The sequence below is a fragment of the Ornithorhynchus anatinus genome, chromosome 7 (genome assembly GCF_004115215.2).
Source record: "Ornithorhynchus anatinus isolate Pmale09 chromosome 7, mOrnAna1.pri.v4, whole genome shotgun sequence".
Lineage (NCBI taxonomy): Eukaryota > Metazoa > Chordata > Mammalia > Monotremata > Ornithorhynchidae > Ornithorhynchus > Ornithorhynchus anatinus.
The window spans coordinates 29,040,220-29,067,851 of record NC_041734.1 but is presented as its reverse complement, the minus strand read 5'-3'; the positions used below and the strand labels follow the sequence as shown (position 1 = coordinate 29,067,851).

Sequence of the window (27,632 nt, the reverse complement as noted above, 5' to 3'; positions counted from 1 at the left end):
CATGTGCAGAGGAGAGGAGGGGCGGGCGCGGGAGGAGGGGGGTCGCCGAGAGCTCCGCGCGCGCGGCCCTGCGCATGTGCAGAGGAGAAGAGAGGGAGGCGCGGGAGGAGGGAGGTCGCCGAGAGCTCCGTGCGCGCGGCCCTGCGCATGTGCAGAGGAGAAGAGAGGGAGGCGCGGGAGGAAGGAGGTCGCCGAGAGCTCCGCGCGCGCCGACAGTCATCGCCATGGCCGACGGGCAGCTAGGTGAGGAGCGCCGGGGCCGGCCGGGCGGGCGGGCGGGCGGGCGGACCGACCGGTGCGCCTCGGGAAATGCCGGCCGGCCGGACGGGTCGGCGCGGCCCCGAGGGGTCGGACGGGTCGCGTGCCCGCCCAACCGCCGCCCCCTCCCCACCCCGTGCGCGCGCGTGCCCGTGCGTGCGCGCGCCCGCCCCCTCCCCCTCCTGGCCCCTGCGAAGTGGGGGCGAAGACGGCCAGGCCCCCGTGGGCCCCCCTCCCCCTCCCCCTCCCCCTGCCCCTCCCCTCCCCCTCCCCCTCCCCCTCCCGGCCCCCCAAGCAGAGAAGCAGCGGGGCTCAGTGGAAGGGGCCCCGGGCTTGGGAGTCCGAGGTCAGGGGTTCGAATCCCGCCTCTGCCCCTTGTCACCTGTGGGCAAGCCGCTTCGCTTCTCTGGGCCTCAGGGACCTCATCTAAGATGGGGATTAATGATAATGTTGGCCTTTGGTAAGCGCTTACTATGTGCAGAGCACTGTTCTAAGCGCTTGGAATGATAATGATAGTATTCGTTAAGCGCTTACTATGTGCAGAGCACTGGACTAAGCGCTTGGAATGATGATAATGGTATTTAATAATAATGTTGGTATTTGTTAAGCGCTTATTATGTGCAGAGCACTGTTCTAAGCGCTGGGGTAGACACAGGGGAATCAGGTTGTCCCACGTGGGGCTCACAGTCTTCACCCCCATTTTACAGATGAGGGAACTGAGGCACCGAGAAGTTAAGTGACTTGCCCACAGTCACACAGCTGACAAGTGGCAGAGCTGGTTGTGCAGAGCACTGCCTTAAGCGCTTGGAATAATGATGATGGAATTGGTTAAGCGCTTACGATGTGCAGAGCCCTGTACCAAGCGCTTGGATTAATAGTGATGGTATTTTAGCGCTCACTATGTGCAGAGCGCTGGACTAGGCGCTTGGAATAATGATGATGGTCTTCGTTAAGCGCTTACTATGTGCAGAGCACTGTTCTAAGAACTTGGAATGATAATGAGGGTCTTCGTTAAGCGCTTACTATGTTCAGAGCACAGGACTAAGCGCTTGGAATAATAATAATGGTATTTGTTGTGCAGAGCGCTGCCTTAAGCGCTTGGAATAATGATGGTATTGGTTAAGCGCTTACTATGTGCAGAGTCCTGTACCAAGCACTTGGAATAATGGTGATGGTATTTTAGCGCTCACTATGTGCAGAGCACTGGACTAAGCGCTTGGAATAATGATGATGGTATTGGTTAAGCGTTTACTATGTGCAGAGCACTGTACCAAGTGCTTGGAATAATAGTGATGGTGTTTAAGCACTCACTATGTGTAGAGCACTGTACTAACTGCTTGGAATAATAGTGATATTCATTACGCACTTACTATGTGCAGAGCACTGTACTAAGCACTTGGAATAATGATGAAGGTATTTGTTAAGCGCCTACTATGTGCAGAGCACTATACTAAGCGCTTGGAATCAGTGGTGGTATTTAAGCGCTTACTATGTGCAGAGCACTGTTCTAAGCACTGGGGTAGATAGAGGGTAATCAGGTTGTCCCACGTGAGGCTCGCAGTTAATCAGTGACCTCACCTATAAAATGGAGGTTAAGACTGAGCGTCACGTGGGACAACCTGATTACCCTGTATCTCCCCCAGCACTGTTCTGCACATAAGCAATTAACAAATACCAACATTATTATTACCACCCCAGCACTGAGGACCCCATCGCACTTGGGTATATATGTAGATATTCACTCATATTATTCATGATGTGGATCTGTCTAGAATTCTGTTAATTTAGACTGATGCCACTGATACCTTTGTGCTTGTTTTGTTGTCAGTCTCCCCTCTTCTAGATTGTGAGGCTGTGGTTGGGCAGGGATTCTCTCTCTGCTGCGAACTGTACTTTCCAAGCCCTTAGTCCAGTGCTGTGCACACTGCAAGCACTCAATACGATTGAACAAACGGTGCTCTGGCATATAGAAATTGCTTCACAGATACCACCATCATCATTATTATTCTTTGTGCCTCATTTGGAAAATGGGGATTGAGACTGAGGCCCACGTGGGATAGACATTGGGTCCAGCCCGATTAGTTGGTATCCACCCCAGTGTTTAGTACAGTGCTTAACACACAGTAAGCATTTAAGTACCATAACTATTAGAAGCAGCCTGGCCTAGTGGAAAGAGCACACGTTTGGGAGTCAGAAGACGTGGGGTCTAATCCCAGCTACACCACGTGTCTGCTGTGTGACACTGGACAAGCCACTTAACTTCTCTGTGCCTCAGTTACCTAATCTGTAAAGTGGGGATTAAGACTGAGCCACACGTGGTACAACTTGATTACCTTGTATCTACCCCAGCTCTAAGAACAGTGCTTGGTACCTAGTAAGTGCTTAAATGCCATAATTATTATTGGGAGGGGGGCTGCTGGGTCAACCCCCAGCCAAGCAGCTGCTGATGGCTGAACCGGGACCTCCTGGGAATGACACCTAAACTATTTCCTTGCTGGGCCATTAAGGAAGATGGTAATTGAATTAAAAGCCTGCAGGAAAGAGAATGACCATATATTAAATTTAAACTTGATGTAATAACTTAGGTGTTCAAATGTTTAGCATGTGTGAAACTGTACTGAGGACCAGGGTAGATCCTGGATAATTAGGTCCCACATGAGAGTCACAGTAAATAGGGAAGCAGCGTGCCTAGTGGAAAGAACGCAGACCTGGGAGTCAGAGGATGTGGGTTCTAATCTTGTCTGCTGTGCTACCTTGAGCAAGTCTGTTGACTTCTCTGTGCTTCAGTTGCCTCATCTGTAAAACAGGGACAGACTGTGAGCCCCATGTGGGATGTGGATCTTGCACAACCTGATTAGCTTGTATTCATCCCAACACTTAGTACGGTACCTGGCACAAAATCAGTTCTTAAATGTATGAAGAGTATTGAATGCCCAGTTGGCAGATGAGCCGCCTGAGGCATATAGAAATTAAGTGACCGTTTACTTGTTTTGATGTCTGTTCTCCCTTCTAGTCTGTGAGCTCATTGTGGGCAGGGATTGTCTCTTTGTTGCTAAATTGTACTTTCCAAGCGCTTAGTCCAGTGCCTTGCACTCAGTAAGTATGATTGAATGATTACACAGGAGGTAAGTGGCAGAGCTGTGATTAGAACCCAGGGCCTCCGACTGCCAGGCCTGTGCTTTTTTACTGGGCCACACTGCTTCTTGACTGAGGTTAGAGGTGTGGTCTAGTGGAAATAGCCCAGGATATAGTCTCAGGAGACCCTTGGTTTAATCCCAGTTATGTTATGGTCTTGGATAAGCCACTCAATGTCTGTCTCAGTTTCCTCATCTGCAAATTGGATCTAAGACACCCTCTTTCTCGTGTTCTAGTTTGTGGACCCCTTGTAGGAAGGAAGTGTTTTGGAGCTGAAAATTATCACATCTACCCCTCTTAGTGCAATGCTGAGTACTTAAGTGTTTAATGACTGTGCTAATGATTATTGTATTGTTAAGGTGAACTGACTTGGAAGCCATGCAGTAAAAGTGCACGTGGCCAGCTTCTGCTATAGTGCCCTAACTATAGAGATGTAGGACTGAGAACTCCTTACAGCCCCTCCCACTGGGTGCTTAAATTTCATTTTGTTTACTGTGTCTATTATACTATTACCCCTACACTTCTCTGAACGTGTCACAAGCCCCCAGTTCATACAAACCAGCACCTTCCTGGACCCAAGGAGCCTCTGTGACACAAAGTAGAGTTCAAACCATACCTCTGATCACCAAGGTTACAGTGGAAAGTTTTTACATAGTTTTACCAACCTGCAAGGGAGTGACACATGCATACACTCACTAACTCCACCACCCAAGGGTCCAATAGCAGTCTGTGCTCAAAGAAGCCCAATCTACCAATGCTGCTTCTTTCTGCTGCCAAGTGCTGCTCTTCTGCTCTCAGCGTGCTTCCTTCTGGCTTCTCTCCATACCTCCAAGTGTTCCCTCTTTCAACAGGCCTGCCTTTTATCTGCCCTAGGCATGGCAGCTGTGGCTCTGTGTGGCAGTCATTGATTGGCCCAGGCCTGTTACCGGGTAGAACAGGGAGACAAGGCCCCACTTCCCTCCATGCTCCACCCCCACAAGCACATAATCACCTGCTTGGAATAAAGCTCATCAATGGCTTCGCAAAGTCTCTTCCCTGTGGTCGTTCATGGGATCATAAACTGTCATTAATAAGGCAGTTTGTTGTGGGCTCACCACAGTAAACATTGGGTAAGTATGATTGATTTTGAACATGAGGACAAATTTGGGTTGGAGCATTGAATGGCTGAGGGAAGGAAATAAGAGGATGGGAGAGGTAGGCAGGCACATGGGGCCATGTCTCCTGATGCTCTTTTACTCTTAGAAGTGCCTACTTCAGTGTTCTGTGTGCAGTAGGTGTTAACTCTCTTAACCTCATTGTTCCTGTTCTGTTGACTATCCTGGGCTGTGAGGCAGGACCAGAGTCCACACTTGGCCCAGAGGCCTTCTAATCCCTAAGGGGCAGAAGAGATTGTGTGCCCTAGGCTGGTTCACCTGAGCCCGAATAGGTGGGAGGCCCTAGTCTAGAAAGGGTTGCAAAGATGGTGCCAGTTTAAGCAGGCTGTCCTTCATGGGTGCCAGGGCAAGAGTTGACTCGCCTGCCCTCACAGGGAGAGGGGATGTGCCCACCAGGCAGGCAGCAAGAAGTGGAACGAGACTGGCTGGCCAAGGCTACTTCCCCTGCCCAAAAAGATGTGGAGATGAATTGAAAGGAAATGTCCCTGGGATGCCAAACTTTAGAAGGAGGTCATGACTCCCCCCTCTCCTTCTCCCAAGGAGTTGACAGCCTTACTCTTCCTCACTCCCTGTCCTCCCCACAGCACTTGGAAACAAGCAAATTCAGGAACAAAAAGGAAAATATATATATTTATATATAGAGAGAGAGAAACATAAATACCATCATTATTATATCTATATGTATATTATATCTATAATTCTATTTATATTGATGCCTGTTTACTTGTTTTGATGTCTGTCTCCCCCGCTTCTCGTCTGTACGCCCGTTGTGGGCAGGGATTGTCTCATTGCTGAATTGTACTTTCCAAGTCCTTAGTACAGTGCTCTGCACTCAGCTCTCTATAAATATGATTGAAAGAATGAATGAAAATAGCTACCCTTAGGCACTAAGAGACATACCTCAGACTGGAAGTGAGCACACAATAGGAGATTTGAGAGCAGCACAGAAAGAATCTTAAGGGGAAAATAAAAAGGAGTCTGAAATAGTAGTAATGATATTTCTTAGTTTGAGATCTGATAAGCACTTCTGCATGGTCTCTGACCCTCACAATTGGGAATGCAAATGGGTTAAGGAGTCATTTAGAAAAATAAGGGTAAATAGAGAATTAAAATTCCAAGATAATCTTGAAGGGAGGAGTTAAATCCTTACAGCCTTTCCAGCCTTAAGAACTACACACAGCAAGATTCAAGACATCCTCGTGTTGGATTATGGCTTCTAAAATTATTGGATGACCATTATAATTTTCATAGATATTTTTTCTAGCTCCGATTCAGCCACCCACGTGATGAAAACTATTTTCTGTCTTTTTCAGCCCTGTTCAGTGTCTCAGACAAGACTGGCCTTGTAGAATTTGCAAAAAGTCTGAGTGCATCAGGTTTATCTCTAGTTGCCTCCGGAGGAACAGCCAAAGCTCTAAGGGATGCTGGTTACACCGTCAGGTAAGGTAACTTCCAAAATTTTAACATGACAGCCAATTAGAATTAATTAAAGAGCGTAAGCATTGGATCGGTGTATTCTATTTGTGAACCAGAGCAATAGAACACAAGCTAAACCGTGAAATCTAAAATGCTTGCTAATTGAACAGTGAGCGAAGTAAGCCTGATTTTAGAACAAAAGGATAGGATGGCCTAGGTAAACTTGCCAGCCACCAAGGAGTTTACAGGCCAGGGAAGGCAGGCTGAAATAAATTTCAGGGGGGAAGAAGCTGTAGAGTTAAAGGATATGTGCCTAAGTGGTCCAGGTTCATCTCCCAAGTGCTGTGGTGGGGAGAGAGGAAAGAATTCCCTGCCAGAGGTACACCTCATTCCAAGAAAAGCCTAATAGAGATCCCAAGCCATGGATCTGTCTAGACCCCCTAATCTAATCAATCAGGAGTATTTATTGAGTGCTTACTGTGTGCAGAGCACTGTACTAAGTCCTTGGGGGAGTACAGTACAATAGAGCTGGTAGAGGTGATACTAGCTGTCAAGGAGCTGGCAATCTAGAACAGAGCTAGAGTTGACCACCCCACTGTGCAGAAGAGCCAAACAAAATGGAGCAGTTGGTGTGCCGAGAGATGATTGTACCAGGGCAGAGGGGGTGTCGGAGCCATGTTTAAGTGATGTATTGGGTCAGCAAAATGCCTCCAAGATAATGGCCTCTGGGCTATCCCTGGTTCGTGAATGACTTTGGGCATCTCCCTTGACCCTGGGGTCTGGGGTACCAAGTCCATGGGCCCTTGCCTTCCCTGACATCCGCCCAGTCCTAAACTGATACATAGCTTGTGCAACCCCACTATCTAGAGCTGGGGTTGGGGGGCGGAGGGAAGCAGGTGACAGGAGAGGCCCGTGAATCGTAATGACTCTGGCCTGAGGTCAGGAGGAACTGAGACTCCAGCAACCTTATCACCCAACCACTGGGTCACTTTGAGCCTCTTCCCACCACCAAAGCAAAGTTGGTGGGGCTCTATCTGACAGGGGAGCCCCCAGCTGCTATACTCCCTCCTCCTTTGGGGCAGCTGCTTTAAGCAGCTTAGGTTCTGGCACCTCCTCCTCAACCTGCTGCAGCCGAGAACTCGGAAGAAAGGGGCAAGGAAGAGATGCAGGGCCACCAAAATACTTGGCCACCACCCCTTCTTCCCTAGGCTACTCCGGGCCCCAACTGTTGCTTTCCATCTGGGATTGCTGCAGACCTTGACCCCCAGCTCCTCTCTCAGGGGTTTTCTCCTCATGGTCTCCCTCCCTCCCTCCCTCACACAGCACATGCTCCGGGGTGGTTTTAAGTGTCTTCCTGTTCATGTCCTTTCCTCCACCTCCCCCTCCCTTCCCACCTCAAGATCGTCATTTGGACGAGGAAGATATGTCGCTAGGGCCATAGGTTGGTGACATCTCGACTAAAGAATTGGCATTCCTTGCATGCTCCTCTTATTTCTCCCATCTATTAAAAAAAAACCCCACAAAACCCCAGTGTTATGTCTGCTATGCTTTAGGAAGCAGGGAACCTGATCTTCTCTAAAAATGAAGTCTCCCTCCTAGAGTACATTAACTCTCTAACCCAAAAAAGCCAGAATGGATCATTTCCGATTGGCTGGTATCTGCGACCCATAATTAAAATTTGCTTTAGGTAATTATGTCCCAGGGAGAACCAATTACAACTTTATGCTTGCTCTCTCTTTTTAGAGATGTTTCTGACCTGACAGGATTCCCTGAAATGTTAGGGGGTCGTGTGAAAACACTGCATCCAGCAGTTCATGCAGGTAAGTTGCTGCTGAGACATCTCGAATACCCAAGGAACCTGACAGGTTTTGCCAGTGGCTTTGAAGCCTGAGAAATTGAGGGAATATTCAGGGAATGCAGTCACACAGAGAACTGTGTCTGCCTCTGCTCTGCCACTTGTCTGCTTTGTGACCTAGGGCAAGTCACTGCACTTCTCTGTGCCTCAGATCCCTCATCTGTAAAATGGCGGTTAAGACTGTGAGCCCCATGTGGGTTATGGTCTGTGTCCAACCTAATAATAATAATTGTGGTATTTGTTAAACGCTTACTATGTGCCAGGCACTGTACTAAGCACTGAGGTGGATACAAGCTCTGCAAGACTGAGCTCCTCATCTTCCCTTCCAAGCCCGGTCCGCTCCCAGACTTCCCTATCACCGTGGATGGTACGACCATCCTTCCCGTCTCTCAGGCCCGCAACCTCGGTGTCATCTTTGACTCGTCTTTCTCGTTCACCCCACACATCTGATCCGTTACCAAGACCTGCCGGTCTCACCTTTATAGTATCGCCAAGATCCGCCCTTTTCTCTTCACCCAAAAGGCTACCTTATTGCTACGGGCTCTCGTTATATGCCAGCTAGACTACTGTGTCAGCCTTCTCTCTGATCTCCCTTCCTCCTCTCTCGCCCCGCTCCAGTCTATTCTTCACTCCGCTGCCCGGCTCATCTTCCTGCAACAATGTTCTGGGCATGTCACTCCCCTTCTTAAACACCTCCAATGGTTGCCTGTCTACCTCTGCTCAAAACAAAAACTCCTCACTCTAGACCTCAAGGCTCTCCATCACCTTGCCCCTTCATACCTCTACTCCCTTCTCTCTTTCTACTACCCACCCCGTATGCTCCGCTCCTCTGCCGCCCACCTCCTCACCGTCCCTCGGTCTCGCCTATCCCGCCGTTGACCCCTGGGCCACGTCCTCCTGCGGTCCTGGAATGCCCTCCCTCCTCACCTCCGACAATCTAATTCTCTTCCCCTCTTCAAATTCCTACTTAAAGCTCACCTCCTCCAAGAGGCCTTCCCAGACTGAGCTTCCCCCTTCTCCCTCAGTTCCCTGTACCCCCTCTTCACCTCTTCGCAGATAAACCCTCTTCTCCCCACCTTCCCTCTCCTCCTCCCCTTCTCCCGTCCCACCCCCTCAGCACTGTACTCGTCCGCTCAACTGTATATATCTTCACCACCCTATTTTGTTTATTTTGTTTAGTGAGATGTACATCACCCTGATTCTATTTAGTTGCCATTGTTTTTACGAGATGTTCTTCCCCTTGACTCTATTTATTGCCATTGTTCTTGTCCGTCTGTCTCCCCCGATTAGACTGTAAGCCCATCAAAGGGCAGGGACTGTCTCTCTCTGTTGCCGATTTGTACATTCCAAGTGCTTAGTACAGTGCTCTGCACATAGTAAGCGCTCAATAAATACTATTGGATGAATGAATGAATGAAGGAATACAAGCATATCAAGTTGGACACAGTCCCTATCCCACATTGGGCTCAAGCTCAATCTCTGGGTTATCACGAGCCATAAAGGCCACAGCTGTTTTGGAGTCAGGTGTGCGTAAGTTTTTGCCGTTGTGGTATCAGGTTCAGAGTCAGCAGTGGCATTTGGGAGGCTACAAGCAGAAATGGGAGAAGGCACAAGGATTTGTTCACCCTCTTCCCTGGCCACCTTCTCACTGTCTGCTCTGAAGCTAGGGAAAGAGCACTGTAAAGTTAAAGTTACTAAGAGGAAGTTTTGCCTCGGCTCTGCAGCAGTATAACGTCAGCACTCCTAAGCTATTTGGTTGAGAGGGCAAATGGCTAAAAAAAATGGTGATAACATAAGGAAATGTTGGAATAAAGTGATTTGTTGACTTATTTTGTTCTCTCTTGATACTTCATTTTAGAGCCTAACACTCCTTTTAATTGCTTTTAACACTCCTTTTAATTGCCAGGGATCCTGGCTCGTAATATTCCAGATGATAAGGCAGATATGGCCAAACTTGATTTCAGCCTTATAGGGTAAGCATTTGAAGTTGTCCTTCATATAGCAGAATGAAATGGAGCCAGGAAATGACTGGAGCATTATGATAGGGCATATGTGTTAACGCTGAGGGGGTGGGACGCATAATATCAAGTCGTTACATGGGCCTCAGGACAAAGTTAGATTGTGTGATTATAAAACCAGCCCCTTTAGAGAGGGCTGTTGTTTTCATCAGAAGGTATACCTGCCTCTGATCTTTCCATCAGGTGGTCTAGTTTTTTCTAGTTCTGCAACATCAATTCAATATCATGTGCTCCAAGTAACACTCTTTGGTTGTCATGTAAAAGTGTTGTGTTTTGAACACATTTGCATTTTGAGTACCCGATTCTGAGTAAAATAGGGTTCCCAATCTTATTTCAGGAACCGTTTGCCCATTTATACCATCCTTATTAGAAAATGGGCTTTGACTTAGACTATTTTGATGTAAGGCATGGTTTTCAGGAGCAATATTATCATAAATCCTAGGATTGCCTGAATAATAATTTTTCCAAATAGCACATTGACTGTCCTGTGCTAACGGGGGTGGTAATACTTATTCAGAGAGGTTAATTAGCTTTTGTGAAAGCAAAATTTTTGTTCGTTCTCAAAATCATTATAAATGGAAAATAAAACAAAAACCTGTAATTGAACAGCTTTCTAGTTTTATCAAACCATCTAAAAGAACCTAGTTTGATGCAAATTAATTTCTTCAACTAGGTTTTTTTTCCATGTATTTATAGCACCGGTTGGATTTGGTTTTTTAAAGGGGATTGTCCATATTTAGTTATGTCGCAAAATACAGTTTGTACTTGTTCAAATTTTCTCTGGTCTTTTTGAGACACATCTCTATCTTTATTGTGCCATGCTAATCTTTCAGATTATATAGACCTCTTCGGATATTAGGTATAGTCATTAAGAAATATTTTAGGGTCATGACATTCGTTGGACAATAATCAGTGAGATTTACCTTGATTAATTAAACCCATTTTGATTGATCCATTTCTTCCTTATTTTAGCGTCGTGGTGTGTAATCTCTATCCTTTTGTGAAGACTGTAACTTCTCCTAATGTAACTGTAGCTGAAGCAGTCGAACAAATTGATATTGGTAAGTTGAGGATCATTGTCTTCATTCTATTTATGCATAAAACTGGCTATGCAAATGTCCTAAATGTAATTATGAAACTATTTGACAGTTGTGATTCTGATGAGTTAAAAATAAGTGTTTCCCAGATTTGTGCTTTTTGGAAAGAGAAAGTTTACTGTGGGTCTTTGTCCAGTGGTTAGCCAGCAGTTTCCTTGTCAGGTTCACTTGTACTGTATGACAGAGTCTGCATTTGAATACTGTGGTGGGAGGAGACTGGTAGGCTTGGGAATTCAATAGCTAATTGAGAATTCAGCTGTTTATAAATGAGGCAGGCAGGTTTCCTTTGAGTAAAAACGTTGGGTGTTTTTTTGTTTCCTTTTCTTGAGGTGGAGTCACCTTATTAAGAGCTGCAGCTAAGAATCACGCTCGTGTGACAGTGGTATGTGACCCAAATGACTATGCGATGGTAGCTTCAGAGATGGAACAGTCTGATACTAAAGATACATCCTTGGAGACCCGGCGTCAGCTAGCACTGAAGGTTCGGAAAGGCCTCCAAAAGGCTTGTTCTTAAATGAAGTGACTAGAATGGTATATTAAAAATGCTTTTGTATTTGTAGGCTTTCACTCACACTTTTAAGTATGATGAAGCTATATCAGATTACTTCAGAAAGGAGTACAGTAAAGGAATTTCTCAGATCCCTCTGAGGTATGGAATGAACCCTCATCAAACCCCTGCTCAGTTATACACAGTCCTGCCAAAACTTCCTCTTTCAGGTAACGTCTAAAGATTTATGCTAAGTACAGTTTAGACTTGTTTCAGTTCATTATATTTTGTTATTAAAGTAGGTTTAGATCTTAAGGATGATTTTGAACCACACTGGCTTTTAATAGAGCAAATCCATCATATTTATTAAGTGCTAACTGTGTGCCGAGCACTGTATTAAGCATTTGGGAGAGTCCCGTGTCATAGAAGTGGTAGACAGAGAAATGAGCCTTAGTTGAAATCCAAACGACAGGTGATTTTCAGAGGCAGAAACATAGAAAAGAGTATTTTCTGTGTGGTTTAGCCGTCCTAAGGGGATTTAAAGAGACAGATGATATAACAGGCCAGAGCAGCGCCTAAGAAGCTGAGCTTCAGCTCGTCTGGCACACTACTATAGTCAAATCTGCATCCAACCTCTTTAGTCCAAATGAGTGAGATTTTACTCTTATAACTAAAGACATGAGGCAGAACAATGTGCTCCTCCATTTTGAGTCCACATTGACTTTTGTCGTATTTAAGTTTCTGCCTTAGTTGGAATTAGGACTTAGGCTTTTATTCACTACAGCTAGGTTTTTAAGATTGTAAGCTCATTGACCAGGGTTCATGGCAGCTTCTGCGGCAACTCACGATGAGTTTCTTGCACTCAGTGTAGCCATCAGTTAGACAGTAAACTCCTTGAGACAGTACTAGCCAATGCACTCAGTAGAGTTTTGCACTCACTGGTGTTCAATAAATACCATTTAATGAATGTTTACTAATTACCTAGTTCTCCATGTTCAAAATTGTGTTTTGTATTCTGTAATATAAACTAGCTCCTGGTCATATGGTTCTGATGGTTCTACTATAATGAAAGCAGAAATGTTTGAAGTTGAACATTTCTTGAGGTATACATTAATATATCAGATGTGCATCATAGGTCTTTTTCTGCAAGGCCTATTAAGAAGACAGGGATTCACAAATGTGGTACAGCTTTAAAACCTTAAATTAAATACACTTTTGCATAGTCCTAAGCATCTAGAACAGTGTGTGCATTCAAATCCTCCATAAATACTGTTGATGATTTTAAAGCAAAATTGCTTTTTGCAAACTTCTTGAGTCCCTGTTAATGATTTGTGTATGTGATGTGTACAGTTCTCAATGGATCCCCTGGGTTTATAAACTTGTGTGATGCCCTGAATGCTTGGCAGCTGGTGAAAGAACTCAAAGAGGCCTTAGGCATTCCGGCTGCTACTTCTTTCAAGCATGTCAGCCCAGCAGGTAGGTTACCTTTTTTCTTGCCGTGGGTGTGCTATGTATGTTTTCTCTTCTGCTCTCTTCTTTCCTTTGAAAGAGGTGTTTTTGTCAAGGCTCTGATAACAGTAATAACAGTAAATGTGTAATTAGCCATTTCATTTGGGACTAAACACTAGGTTTCTATAGCTTAGTACTCTTTCTATAGACTCCATTGTCTTTCCCCGGTGCCTTAAAATTGCATTGAGCAGCAGTTCTTCATTTGCTATGCATCTCATGCACATGTGGCTTATTATTCATTATTTTGCCACACTGTTGGTGTTGAGCTGTTATAAACCCCTGCCCTGGCCCTTTTGGCAGCATTGGCATGCAGTCCTCCCATCCTTGGGCCCAGAACTGCTGGGGGCAAGGAGTGGGGGAGACATGGTTAGGTGGTAGTGGCGGGTCTCTTCCCCATCCTACCCCCCTTCCCTTACCGCATGCCCCAGCTCATGCCCTGGCTGTCTCTTGCTTGCCAATCTGTCCCTTCCCATTCCCCAGGAGCACCTTCATCACTTGCTACCACCTCCCCTTCCCACCTTTGGCATGTCTGCTCAGCATTCCGGGTAAAGAAAAAAAATTGCGTTTTAAAAATATACAGCACTTGGTCATTGTTAGGTTTGCTACTTCTTTATTTGTAAGGTTTGGGTATCCTGGTATGGACTAGCATACTAAAGTTTTCAGAACCATACCCCTTTCGATTTGTGAGTGGTGGGGAAAGGGGCTGCTTTAAATTTGTGAAAGGTAGCTCCTCAGATTTAATTGATAGAAGATAATATCTGCGCTCACCCCCTTCCACTCCTGTGCCCAGATAAGATATGATAACAGTTGTATTTGTTATGCACTTGCTATATGCCAAGCACTGTACTAACCACTGAGGTAGGTACAAGTTAATCAAGTTGGGCACAGTCCCTGTCTCATGTGAGGATCACAGTCATAAGTAGGAGAATGAACATGTATTGAATCCCCATTATATGGAGGAGGGAACTGAAGCCCAGGGAAGTGAAGCGACTTGCCCAAGGTTACACAGCAAGCAAAAGACAGCCGGGCTTAGAACCCAATTCCGTGCTCTTTCTCCTAAACCATGGGGCTTCTCACTGTGCAGTGTCTCGTTGGTAGTGGGTAAATTCATGAACCTTTTGGAGTTGTGGACAAAAGCCTTCTCTCCGGCAGAAAAGTGCATTCTAGCAGGTAGGATTTGCTGGATCCAAATTGGTCAAAGATGGTTTGGAGTATCTTAGCAACTAGGAGGGGAGCCAGGGAATCCCAGGAACTGCTCAGGATATCACTGTGGATTTAGGTTTGCCACAGGCAGTATTGGAGACACTCCAGGAGGACTGCAGGCACCGCTTCCGGCTCCTCTGGCTTATTGTTAGGGCTTTTTTAACCAGCTCGGACCCCAGAGGGTCAATCAGTTGTACTTATTGAGTGCTTACTGTGCTCAGAGCACTGAACTAAGCTCTTGGGCAACTACAGTATAGCAGAGTTGCTGGACACATTCTCTACCCACAAGGAGCTTGCACTCTAGAAAGGGAGACAGATATTCATATTACAGATTCGTACAGATATTTTAAGTGGGGAAGGCCTCTTGGAGGACATGTGATTTATTAAGGCTTGAAGGTGGGGAAAGTGATTGTCAGATATGAAGGGGGAGGGAGGCCCAGGCCAGAGGCAGCTTCTAGGTGAGAGGTTGGCGTGAGATAGACGAAATAGAGGTACAGTAAATAGGTTGACGTTGCAGGCTAGGTTGTAGTGGGAAATCAAAGAGGAAAGGTGTAAAAGAGGAGGCAAACCTCGGGAGCAAGGCTGCTGTGCTGTTGCCTGGCCTGGCCGGCCTCCCTTCATTACCTGCCGGCTCTAATCTCAGCTTTGCCAAAGCATCCAGGGCCACCACAGAGCAGTAGCTTCCTCCTGCACTTCTCCAGTTGGCAGGGTAGGTCCTCTCACTTTCCTGAGGACAGAGCCATTAGTTAAGCCAGAAAAGGTGCTCCAGTCTCTGCTTGTCCCCAACCTCGAGTGGTGTGTGGGCTTCCTGCCAGACCCCCACCACGTTCCCCGGGCACACTTCCCCTGTGGCATACTGCTTCGTCGTGTCTCCCATCTTTACCTGCCTCCCCAGCCCATGTGCATCTGCATTTCTCATTTTTGCTCCAACTCCACCCTCCCCGTGGAGCCCTTTCCCTCAAAAAAAGGTGGCATACGAGGGTAGTGTAAGTAAATTACTTTGTTGTGTGGTAAGGGAGATACCTTACTGTTATTAAATTTTTTAATTTACACTTGTGCTTTCATTCTTGAACGGTTTTATGGTTTTGTCCACCAGGTGCTGCTATTGGTGTGCCACTCTCAGAAGAAGAAGCAAAAGTCTGTATGGTGCATGATCTCTATAAGAACCTTACACCTTTGTCCACTGCATATGCAAGAGCAAGAGGTTAGGAGGACAGAATAGAGAAAAAAAGGAAAAGAAAAAGTAGTTTTAACTTAATACAAGCAATTAATACAGAATTTCATATATAAGAATGAAATTTCTGTACTAATCTTTTATTTTTGCTTTCTCCATAGTACTTGAGGCAGTATTAATGTTTGAGAACTTGAATACAAGTTAAACTGTTGTGAGAACAGTAGGTGCTTGATTTAGTTCTAACTCAGCCATGTGGATTTGGTACAACCAACTTCCCTCCTCAAAATTGGTCATTGATCAAATGGACAAGATGCTTTGTAGAAAGTTTCCCATGTCTTAGGGTGAGCCCAGAGACATCTTTTATTTATCTATATTTTAGGTTTCAGTTACCTAGTATTTGGGATTTTAATAATCCCGAAATGTCAGTCTTGTTGTGCATTTTGCTTATGGAATGGATTTCTAAGTAACTTTGCAAGAGCTGTGGAATTTGATCAGCTAAATCATTTGAGGGGAAAATTGGAACATAAAATTTCCCTAGACATCTTTGATCTGATTACTTTTAATAATATATTTGTTGATTTAGTTTCCAGCCATGACCAAATTGGACACAGAAAAATGGAGTCCAGTTTTCCTATGTATAATTCCCTTTGAGACAAAACTTATTCTTAGAGATAAAAAGACAGAATTTGGTCCAACTGATGATATGACTAGTTTTCTCTTTTACTTTGAACTAGTATCTCATTTGTTTGTTTTTGTTTTTTCCAGGGGCGGATAGAATGTCATCTTTTGGTGATTTCATTGCTCTGTCTGATGTTTGTGATGTTCCTACTGCTAAAATAATCTCCAGAGAGGTTAGTAAAATGTGAACAAACGGAGAAATACATTGACTGCAGTTCAACATCGTCAATGAGGGGAGGTTCCCTCTTTTGGTACTTCATATATTGAAATGCACAGTTTATACTGAATTTATAATGAACATGTGGGGGGGGGTCAAATATTCGTTTACATTTGAACTCACAATCTTGCAAGCACAGCAGTTTTGCATTAGCACATGCACATCAGCAACAGAGGTGAGGTTTATTTTTACATTTGTGTGAAAATGCTGCCTTTAACTTATTTAGGGGACCTACTGCAATCAAGTTGGTAATTTGTAAATTAAGAAGTTTGTGTTGAAAGTCATTTTAGGGAGATACCTTACAATTACTAAAATTTCATGTAATACTTTAAGTTTTCTCCAAAACAGTCTCCCTCCTCCTTAGACTGTGAGCCCCATGTTGGGCAGGGACTATATCCAACTGGATTAACGTGGGTCCAACCCATTGCTTAGAACAGTGTTTGACACACAGAAAAAGCTTAAATACCATAAAATAAAGTTTAATTGGTCCCATAATGCAAAAATAAGTAACATATGAAAACATCAAAGCTTTTGTAATTATGATTTCTAATTTGAGCAATAAAGATTCCATTTTAGACTAGTGTGAGGTCTGTATCTCATATGAAGATTTTCTAAAATATATGAATTTGAATAATTAAAGCTGGTTTTATTCTTAGATTTATTTTACCATATTCGTAATAAATCTGGGGTGTGGGGGATTGAAATATTAAAACTGAACTGCTCCTTGAGATTCTTAAACCTTAACAAAGACTACTTATTCTTAGTTTGTGTTGCCTAAAAATGTAGACCGTGATAGCACCTCTTGATTAAGTAATTGACAGTAAGGGAGTGTGAAACTAGATTAGGTAAAGGACCAAATTAGAGGCAGTCTGAAGTTCATCCGAATTTTTGGTTTAAAATCTTTGTTGTTGAATCACTACTTTGTCTGGTAGGTCAGGAGACCGAAACTGTCCACTTCATTTGCTTCTATCCTGGCTGCCCTCTGCCAACGAGTAATGAAAAATATATAGACAACCCAGTGAGTCTCACATCAAAACCTCACATAAGGAGCTAGAATATAAATGTTAGTCTTTGCAAAGGAGCCCACAGAAGTCGAAGGATCCATAAGGATCCGTTGTGGCTGGTTCTTGCGGTAGCCCACCAGCAGCTGTACACTCCACGCCTGAAAGGGGTGAGGGTTAGTTAGCATGACCTGCCCCATACTTTTCCTTTTTGATTGCTCTCAGACTGGACTAAATCCTTGAAGGGTACCAATCAATACTATCACTCCTTGACTCTGCCAACCTCTTCCGCCACACTACGCCCACTCACCGACTTGTTCACACCCTCGATCTCGTCATCTCTTACTGCTGCACGATCTCCTCCCTCACCAACTCTGAAACCCCTCTCTCGGACCATAACCTTCTCACCTGCCTCCTCTCTCACACTCTCTCCCCCTGCAAATCTGTATTACTCCCACAGAGACCTCTGCTCTCTTGATCCCATCCATCTCTCCAAAAGCATCTTTCCCCACCTTGCCTCCCTATTCTCTTTTCCCACTCTCAATGATCAGGTTACCGCTCTCAACTCCACCCTCTGTACTCATCTCGACTCACTCACCCCCCCCCCCCCCCCCGCCACTCTCGCTCCACTAACCCATAGGCCTAGGTCTCTGCCTCTGTCCGCCTCCTTCGTTCTTATGCTCGAGCTGTTGAGCGCTGCTGGCAAAGGTCCAAGCACCAAGCCAACCTTATCCATTTCAAATTTATCCTTTCCTATCTAAACTCTGCCCTCTCCGCCAGGCAAAACTACTTTTCTTCCCTCATTGATGCCCATGCCCATCACCCCTGCTAATTGTTCCAGACTTTTAATTCTCTCCTCAGGCCCCCTGTTCCTCCACCTCCCCCATCCCGCAGTCCCAACGATCTGGCCACTTCATCACGAAAATTAACGCAGTCAGGTCTGAGCTCTCCAAAGTCACCCCTCCCCCTTCTGCTTCCCCCACAACCCTCTCCCCTACTTTCCCATCCTTCCATCCTTCCCTGCAGTATCCTCAGAGGAGATCTCCTCCCTCCTCACAAGTGCCACCCCTTCCACCTGTCCTTCAGACCCCATTCCCACTGACCTTATAAAAATCATCGCCCCTTCCCTCCTCCCCACCTTAACTTCTATCTTAAACCACTCACTCTCCAATGGCTTCTTCCCCTTTGCCCTCAAACATGCCCATGTCTCCCCCATCCTAAAAAAACCCTCTCTCGATCCCACTTCCCCTTCCAGTTATCGCCCTATCTCCCTCCTACCCTTCCTTTCCAAACTCCTAGGAGTCATCTACACTCGCTGCTTTGAATTCCTCAACTCCAACTCTTTCCTGGTTCCTCTCCAATCTGGCTTCCATCCCCTCCACTCTACCAAGACTGCTCTTTCAAAGGTCACCCATGACCTCCTCCTTGCCAAATCCAATGGCTCCTACTCTATCCTAATCCTCCTTGACCTCTCAACCGCCTTTGACACTGTAGACCATCCCCTTCTCCTCCACACCTTATATCACCTTGGCTTCACGGACTCCGTCCTCTCCTGGTTCTCCTCTTATCTCTCTGGCCGGTCATTCTCAGTCTCCTTCACGGGCTCCTCCTTCCCCTCCCATCCTCTAACTGTAGGGGTTCCTCAAGGGTCAGTTCTTGTCCCACTTCTGTTCTCCATCTATACTCTGTCTCTTGGTGAACTCATTCGCTCACACAGCTTCATCTATCATCTCTATGCACATGATACCCAAATCTACATCTCCTCCCCTGTTCTCTCCCCCTCCCTTCAGGCTTGTATCCACTCCTGCCTCCAGGATGTCTCCACCTGGATGTCTGCCTGCCACCTAAAACTCAACATGTCCAAAACTGAGCTCCTTATCTTCCCTCCCAAGCCCTGTCCTCTTCCTGACTTCCCTATCACTGTGGACGGTACGACCATCCTTCCCGTCTCTCAACCCCACAATGCTCTCTCATTCACCCCACACATCCAATCCATCACCAAGACCTGCCGGTCTCACCTTTACAATGTCGCCAAGATCTGCCCTTTCCTCTCCATCCAAACGGCTATCTTACTGGTACAGGCTCTCATAATACCCCGGCTGGATTATTGTGTCAGTCTTCTCTCTGATCTCCCTTCCTCCTGTCTCTCCCTGTTCCAGTGTATTCTCCATTCCCCTGCCCGGCTCATCTTCCTACAGAAACACTCTGGGCATGTCACTCCCCTCCTTAAAAACCTCCAGTGGTTGCCTATCTACCTCCTCACGAAACAGATACTCCTCACTCTTGGCTTCAAGGCTCTCCATCACCTTGCCCCCTCCTACCTCTCCTCCCTTCTCTCTTTTTACTGCCCACCCCGTAGGCTCTGCTCCTCTGCCGCCCACCTCCTCACCGTCCCCCGTTCTCACCTATCCCGCCATCCACCCCTGGCCCATGTCCTCCTGATGTTCTGGAATCCCCTCCCTCCTCACCTCCACCAAACTAACTCTCTTCCCCTCTTCAAAGCCTTACTGAGAGCTCACATCCTCCAAGAGGCCTTCCCAGACTGAGCTTCCCCTGTTCCCTCTGCTCCCTCTGCTCCTCTCTGCCCCCCCTTCCCTCCCCTCAGCTAAGCCCCCTTTTCCCCCCTTTCCCTCTGCTCCTCCCCCTCTCCCTTCCTCTCCCCTCAGCACTGTGCTCATTTGTATATATTTTTATTACCCTATTTATTTTGCTAATGAGGTGTACATCCCCTTAATTCTATTTATTGTGATTAAGTTGTCTTGTTTTTTGTCCGTCTCCCCGGATTAGATTGTAAGCCCGTCATTGGGCAGGGATTGTCTCTATCTGTTCCCGAATTGTACATTCCAAGCGCTTAGAACAGTACTGTGCACATAGTAAGCGCTCAATAAATACTATTGAATGAATGACTGAATGGTGTTTATGGAGTGCTTTACTGTGTAAGAGGTACTTGGGAGGACACAATACCCCAGAGTTTGGACGATACGTTCCCTGCCCACAGTGAGCTGACAATCTAGACAGGGAGATAGATATTAATATAAATGGAAAATTCACCAAGCACATACAGACCCCAAGTGCTTTGTGCCAAAAAACCCTGGTCAGTTCTCACCATCTGTATTCGCATGCAGCTCATTACAGGTTCGCTGAGAAAATTTCCTTCATTGCCTTTTGGTGAGTTAATTTTGTGTTTGTTGACAGGTATCCGATGGCATCATTGCACCAGGGTATGAAGAGGAAGCTTTGAAAATACTGTCCAAAAAGAAAAATGGGAACTACTGTGTCCTTCAGGTTAGTGGATTCTGTGTTCTACATAGTGATGTCTCTCTTGTTTGTAGCATTTTCATCTCCTTTCCCTTTACTTCCTTTACCTCCTATTTTTACTTCAAATGACTTCTTTTTTCATTTATGTATCTTCCCCCTTCTCTATTGAAAAACAACTGTATTTTTTTGTATTTTCATAATTCTTCATTCATTTCATCATTCTTTAGCATGTGTAGGAATCATAAACTTTAAGGAAAACATTTCCTTAAACATCTTGCGGAAATATGCTCCTGATGATTTGGTAGGGTAAAAGAAGTCACCTAACAGAATTACAGTTATGTTTGACCTGTCCCTGGTTCTCTCAGGTCTACCAGGAGCCTCTTTGATATAGTTAAACAGACCCCTTCATTTGAAATCCAGCATAAACCATCAGATATTTGGAGCACCAATTTTGTTTTCTGTCGGGAAAATGCATTTGTAGTCATCTGCTGTGACAGTATGAGGGCTTGCCAAAGAGCATTGAATGTGGTTGTCCAACCAGCCTAAATCAAAGAAAACCATGCTTATTGCCAAAAATCCATTAGCAACACAAGGACTATCAGTGCAACAAAAGATAAGGACATAAAGATTGGATGAAGAAAACCGGCTCACAGTGTCTGTTGAGAGACTGTCCAGTAGAGCAGGTGGCAGTTTTATTAGGCTCTAGACCAAACCGGAGATCTATTCTGTGGAGCTGCTGTGGTGCCCAGCATTCTTTGGAAGTGAGATGCGGCCTCCCCATAGATGACACATCTGATTCCTTGAGCATCAGTTTCACTTATAGGCCTTCCCTCACATCAGATGACTAGGCAGAATCATGAACAAGTCAGTCTCCTCTAAGCTCGTTGTAGTCAGCGAATGTGTCTGTTACATTGTTATACTGCACTCTTCCAAGCAGTAGGCACTCAGTAAATGCGGTTGACTGAACTAGCATTGAAGGTATGTTCGCCTCAATACAGTTGCACTGGTCTTGACGTGTGAGGAGATGGATAGAAATAAGATACCCCAAACAGCTACAGTAGCAAATGAAAATCAGGAGGAAGGAAGACTAACCCAAGGATGGCATTGAGTGAAGGATACAATAGAAGGGAGCCATAGGCAATGAGCCGTCTTAGCTGAAAGCTGGGAATCTTGTGCTTCTGCAATCTTTCTTAGCAAGAAGCTACTGAAAAATAATGAGATAGGAAGGTAAAAGAGAAAACAGCACCAGGAAGTGCTTTAAAAAAACGTCAGTCCTTGTGCACAGTTTGGTTGGGACCTCTGGGGCCTGTGTTGGCCCACATGCATCGTTATTAGTGTCTTCTAGCAAATAGACATATCTGTTCTCTGTACTCTAGTATAAGTAATATACTGTCTTCCAGCACTATAGTATAGTAATATGAATGGGCGTGCACACACACTTTATATAAGGGTTTGTGTGTAAATGTACACACACTATTCATTCTTGAAGATGAAATAATATTGTTTTTAAGGGCAGTGGTTCATTTCAAATCTTTGAAGAAAACCAAAAGTCTTTATAAGAAAAATTTGTCCATTACCGATGACCCCAAAGAATCCCAGCATGTGGGATGACCACAGAATTCACTTTCGCTGCCATTTAATCTGACTCCTGGAGAGCTCCAGATGGCAGGGCTGCAGGTTGGTTTTAGAAGTGATCACCATCGGCCCTGTGATTAGGGTGGTTATGCAAAATGTAAAAGATTACTTCAAAATGTCAAATGTTGGTTCAGTTTCAAAGGAAAATGCTTCGTTCATATCTTCAGACTTTGAATCGGAAGACCATCTGTTCCCCAAAAACCACTTATTGAATCACATGTGTTTATCATAAGTAAGCTTTATTGTATGATTTCTTCTAAATCAAAATTCCTTAGGCTAAGTATAAGTAATTTTAAATTTTTCACATATGGAGAAATCAAGCAAGTTGAAAAAGTGCAGAACTTGTCCTTAAGCAAAAGTGTGTGGAAAGTACAGAGAAGCAGTGTACCCTAATGGATAGGACACAGGGCTGGAAGTCAGGAGACATGGGTTCTAATCCTGGTTCACCACTTGTTTGCTGTTTCTGACCCCCTTGACAAGTGACTTAACTTGTCTGTGCTTCATTTCCCTTGTCTATAGAATGGTCATTAAATATTTGTTCTCTTTCCCCCAACTGAGCCCAACTCTTGGTAGTCCGGCTGTTTTGACAGTTGATTAGCTCAAGGGAAGGCAAGTGTCCTCAAAAGACAGAGTGCCCACAACCCACAAAATCCATTTCATTCTTCATTTCTCAGCCGTGTAATACAAATGACTTCATTGTTTCCACAGTTAATGTAGCTCACCCCATTTTCCAAGCCCTCCTGAAAACACACCTTCTCCAGAAAGCATCCCTTATTAAGTAAGCACCACCTTCCCAGACTGTTTCCCTTCATCAGCCATCCATAGCACTTAATGGTTCTTCGCCAACCTTTGCTATTTGTGAACGCTGCCGACTGTTTCGTATCTTTCTCCTCCAAGTCTCTGAATTGGCATTATCTGTTGGGAGCTCTGTTGTGCTACTATTGTGAAACTGCTTCCTAGCATAAGAAGTTTTTGTGTTGTTATTTAATGGATGGTGGTACCAGACCATCAACAAACTGACACTGGCCTTTCGGTCTATAGATATTTTGTGCACTTTGGGGAGAACAAAGAAACTAAGGTTAATTTTTTTTCTATGGATAATTATGTCTGCTTATCTTTTCCAGCCTGTTCCAGCCATTGGCACTCTTCAAAGGGTTATAGATTTTTGGCCTTTTTAAGACAAAAGAAGTGTCCTTTGATTAATTGTTTTCATTAATTATGTGATTAACAATTATTTATATTAGTATTTGCCTAATTGTAAGTTCGTTGAGGACTGCAATATTGAACTTTCCCAAGCCTTTAGTACAGTAAGCACTCAATAAATACCATTGAATGGTTGATTTACAGTTTCTATTTCTACAGTGATGTATGTTGTATAAGTTAAAATTTTGAAGAGCTTCAGGCCAATATATTTCATACTATGAAGCAGTCGATCAAAGTGGTTCCCAGTTATTTACCGTAAAGATCCCCAATAAGCTCATTATGGACGGGGAACCTATCGGCTAGTTCTGCTGTATTGTATTCTCTCTAGCACTTAGTACAGTGCTCTTCACATAGTAAGCACTCAGTAAATACTATTGATAGAGGTTTAAGCACATAGTACTTACCCCTCCCTCATCCCCATAGCACTTACATTCACATCTGTAATTTGTTATATTAATGTCTGTATCCCTCTCTAGACCGTAAGCCCCTTGTGGGCAGGGAACGTCTCTACTGACTGCTACATTGTACTCTCCCAAGCACATAGTACAGTGCTAGCCACAGAGTGAGCTCTCAATAAATACCATCGATTGACTTAGACATTTGACTTATTCCAGTGCTGTGTATTCCAGAATACTTTTCATGTTTTAAATGTGTTGTCATGGAGACGTGTTTTACTGGGGCTATTTCATGTCCCTAATTTTGTGAAGTCCATCTTTTTTTTTTACATTTTCTAGATGGACCAAAATTATAAACCAGATGAGAATGAAATTCGAATGCTCTTTGGACTACACCTAAGTCAGAAGAGGAATAATGGAACCATTGACAAATCATTATTCAGCAATATCGTTACTAAAAATAAAACCGTAAGTTTGAAAATGTGACTGATTTTTTTTCTTAGCCAATCATCTCTTGCTCCTGTTAATGTCAGATAAGCTTCAGTGGACAACATCATTAAAGATATAAAAGACCAAAAGACTGATTTTATTTTTGTGGTTTCAGTTGCCTGAGTCTGCTATCCGAGACCTCATTGTTGCCAGCATCGCTGTTAAGTACACCCAGTCCAATTCAGTTTGCTATGCCAAGAATGGTCAGGTGAGCAAGCTACTCTGACCAGGTGATGCCCAATAGAAATTAACGTGGTAAACTGGCTGAGGCCCATTGTATTGGTCTCATTTTGTTCCAGGTTGTTGGAATTGGAGCAGGGCAGCAGTCCCGAATACACTGTACACGCCTTGCTGGTGATAAGGCCAACTATTGGTGGCTTCGACATCACCCTCGAGTGCTTTCAATGAAATTTAAAGCAGGAGTGAAGAGAGCTGAGATCTCCAATGCCATTGATCAATATGTTACTGGAACCATTGGTGAGGTACGTGGCTGTTTCAGTGTGGTTTGGTACTGAGCTTCATGTGGTTTTTCATCTTTCAGCAGTAAAAAAACTGAAAGTCTGTGACCTTATTTGAAGTACAGTCTTTGCCCTAAACTCATTCCTTTCCCCTAAACTCCTGTTTCCTCTTTTTCTTCCAGAGCACATATTTGTATAAATCTGGGGACTTAGTTAAAAAGACCTTGATGAGAAAATAGTAGTTGAGAGAAACAAGTAAAATAAAATACCAGACCTCCATAACTTTTCCCTCTCCTAGTCATACTTTCCAGTTCTCAGCACTTGGTCCTCAGTACAGTCAACAGCTAAGTAGTCTTGGTAATTAAGAACCGCAAATACCCACAAGGTTATTAATAAGCTCAGTTTTAGTGTATTTTATTCTCCCTTCACCAGTTTTTATTTGAGTTGTTAATGAGTAGCTAATTGGTCTGGGATAAATATCCTCTCCATTTACTTCCTTTATGCACATTAATGAAGTTCTAGTAAGTGCAAAATGACCAAAAGTCAGAGAACAAGATGGAAGAGAAAAGACAAAAAGCCTGAATATTGCAAAATCTGGAGAGTGCAAGGCCTGAATCATTAAGTGCTGAGACTACTTCAGACCTTTCAACTTCAGGCTGAAATGCTGACTGTCGAATGAAAACAAAGTCAAAGTAATATGGTCTTTCACAAAAGTTTTATTCCTTTCCATCAGTAAGAGTGGAAACCTTTCAAGTTGAGGTGTTGCTGTGAGCTATCTTGTATTTTTACTGCTGGATTTGCATTAGTTTTTGTTTGATATTGTTTTTAGACTCTCTATTCACTCATTTTCCCAGAAATTTACTCATCTCTCTGCTTTATTAGAATATCTATTTGCTAAAACAGACTTTCTAATAAATCAGACAGATGAGTAATAGAGAGATTAGCAAATAGACATTTCCTTTTAAAGAAGAAAACCAGCCTGCAGAATTGGATATGTATTAAATAGAAACACTCTGACTCATGTCTACAGGATTTTATTTTTACAGGACAAGTAGCTGGACTATTTGAGTTGAACAAAATAAATCATAAGCAAAAAACTCCTGCTTGTCAGCTATAACCAGTAAGATTTCTTTGAAGCCCCTAATGTAACTGCTTTTTCCATGTGTGTACACTTTAAATAGATTGAAAATAACCACTTCAAGATGAATTTAAGAGTTAAAATCTGTAGAGATTGATTAAAGTCATGTAGAACTAAATTGGTTACATGTTAACTCTTTTGGTAAACCTAAATCCATTTTTTTCTTATAAAAAGTTATCAACACTAAATGATAATGGTTGAATGGAAAGCAGATGTTAACTGGGATGTCAAAGAAATGTCATTAGTCATAATTTCAATACACCAGGGGAAGTACCCCAAATTGATTTCTGCATTGAAATAATCCATCTCGCAATTTTTGAAAGATATGTTGGACCATTTCTTGTAGGATGATGATTTCGCCAAGTGGAAGGCAATGTTTGAGGAAGTCCCTGAGCTATTAACAGAAACCGAAAAGAAGGAGTGGATTGGTACATTGAATGAAGTGTCCATCAGCTCTGATGCCTTCTTCCCATTTAGAGATAATGTAGACAGAGCTAAAAAGGTATGTGTATTTTGCTAACTGATAAAAAAAAAAAAACAGCTTAAGAAGGTAGTTTTTTCCCCCCCTTATTTTGGTACTGTGGCCAAAATTGGTTATTTAAGGCACAATCATTCCCAAAAGTCTCTGTTTCACATTTTTCTGTCTTCTGTTTGGATCTGTCATGCCTGGGCTGGATCTATGGACCCTGGCCTGGAGTACCCCTCTGTTCCAGAAACTGTCTGAATCAGCAGGGTGTCTAGCAGTGAAGCTGATCCAGGCTCATTCTGTGATACATTCAGACATGTGTAGTTGACCCTGTCCTCACTGGGACAGTAGCATGTGGGAGTCAGTCAATTGATGGCATTTATCACGCTTTTATTTGGTGCAGAGTACTGTACTAAGCGCTTGGGAGGGTACAATATAAGAGTCAGTAGACACATTCCATGCCCACAAGGAGCTTACACTGTGGCGGGGGATGCAGACATTAATCTAAATAAATTGTGGATATTAATGTAAGTGCTATGGGGCTGATGTTGAATATCAAGTGCTTAAAAATCAGTCAATCAGTGGTATTCTTTGAGTGCTTACCTGCAGAGGACTGTACGAAGTGCTTGGGAGAGTACAATACAGCAGAGAGTCCCTGGGTTCACTTCCATGCCCAGCCCTGTACCTGCTGAGGGATTTTGGGGAAAGTCTCTTAACTTCATTGTCTCCCAGTTCCCTCATCTGAAAATGGGGATTCAGTACCTGTTCGCTCTCGTACTTTGTGAGCCCGGTGTGGAACCTGATTATCTTTTATCTACCTCAATGCCTAATATAGTGCTTGGCATGTAATAAGCGCTTAACAAATGTCATCATTATCTCACACAGTAAGCGTTAAATAAGTATGATTAATTCCAGGCAAGTATTTATGCCCCATGAACCCCACTGCTCTCCTGCCCTTAAATTACTTGCCCGGGTTTTTCTCAGCTTTTAGGAACCTGACCAGCTTCAGTTCTTGCCAGCCCAATTAGGGCCAAAAAGAATTACTTAGAGGAATTGTTTTTGCTTTATGATATTTTCTCTATAGTGGAGTCCTGTGACTTAATCTTTCAAAAATATTCATTTTAGAGTGGTGTAAAATATATTGCTGCACCATCGGGTTCAGCTGCTGACCAGATTGTGATCGAAGCCTGTGATGAACTTGGAATAACCCTCATTCATACCAATCTTCGTCTGTTCCATCACTGATAATATACAGCAATGCTGTTTCTGCACCTCTTTTCAGCATTTAGTGCCGGTAGTGTTTAGTTTTTGACCATTTTTGTTGTGCATTTCAAAACATTGACGCTGTCTATGTGTGTTTGTATGGAATAAAGGTAGTGTTAATAGTT

General features: G+C 44.1%; 1 protein-coding gene across 1 annotated transcript; it reads left to right on the top strand.

Annotated features, from left to right (window-relative positions):
• Positions 1-69: 69 nt before the first annotated feature.
• ATIC (5-aminoimidazole-4-carboxamide ribonucleotide formyltransferase/IMP cyclohydrolase) lies at positions 70-27,632 on the top strand. The gene is made up of 16 exons (XM_029069057.2): positions 70-243; positions 5,861-5,987; positions 7,707-7,783; positions 9,725-9,791; positions 10,809-10,897; positions 11,263-11,414; positions 11,494-11,650; positions 12,771-12,896; positions 15,229-15,336; positions 16,072-16,157; positions 20,398-20,487; positions 24,033-24,161; positions 24,298-24,390; positions 24,482-24,664; positions 26,125-26,280; positions 27,370-27,632. Exons 1-16 carry the CDS (start codon positions 75-77, stop codon positions 27,487-27,489), a joined length of 1,929 nt encoding a protein of 642 aa, XP_028924890.2. The 5' UTR covers positions 70-74; the 3' UTR covers positions 27,490-27,632.

Bases quoted from the DNA above. Each gene is read 5' to 3' on its own strand.
- ATIC (XM_029069057.2), top strand. From the start codon at position 75: ATGTGCAGAGGAGAAGAGAGGGAGGCGCGGGAGGAGGGAGGTCGCCGA. The intron at 9,792-10,808 runs GTAAGCATTTGA...TCCTTATTTTAG, and splicing joins CTTGATTTCAGCCTTATAGG to CGTCGTGGTGTGTAATCTCT. The intron at 10,898-11,262 runs GTAAGTTGAGGA...CCTTTTCTTGAG, and splicing joins AGTCGAACAAATTGATATTG to GTGGAGTCACCTTATTAAGA.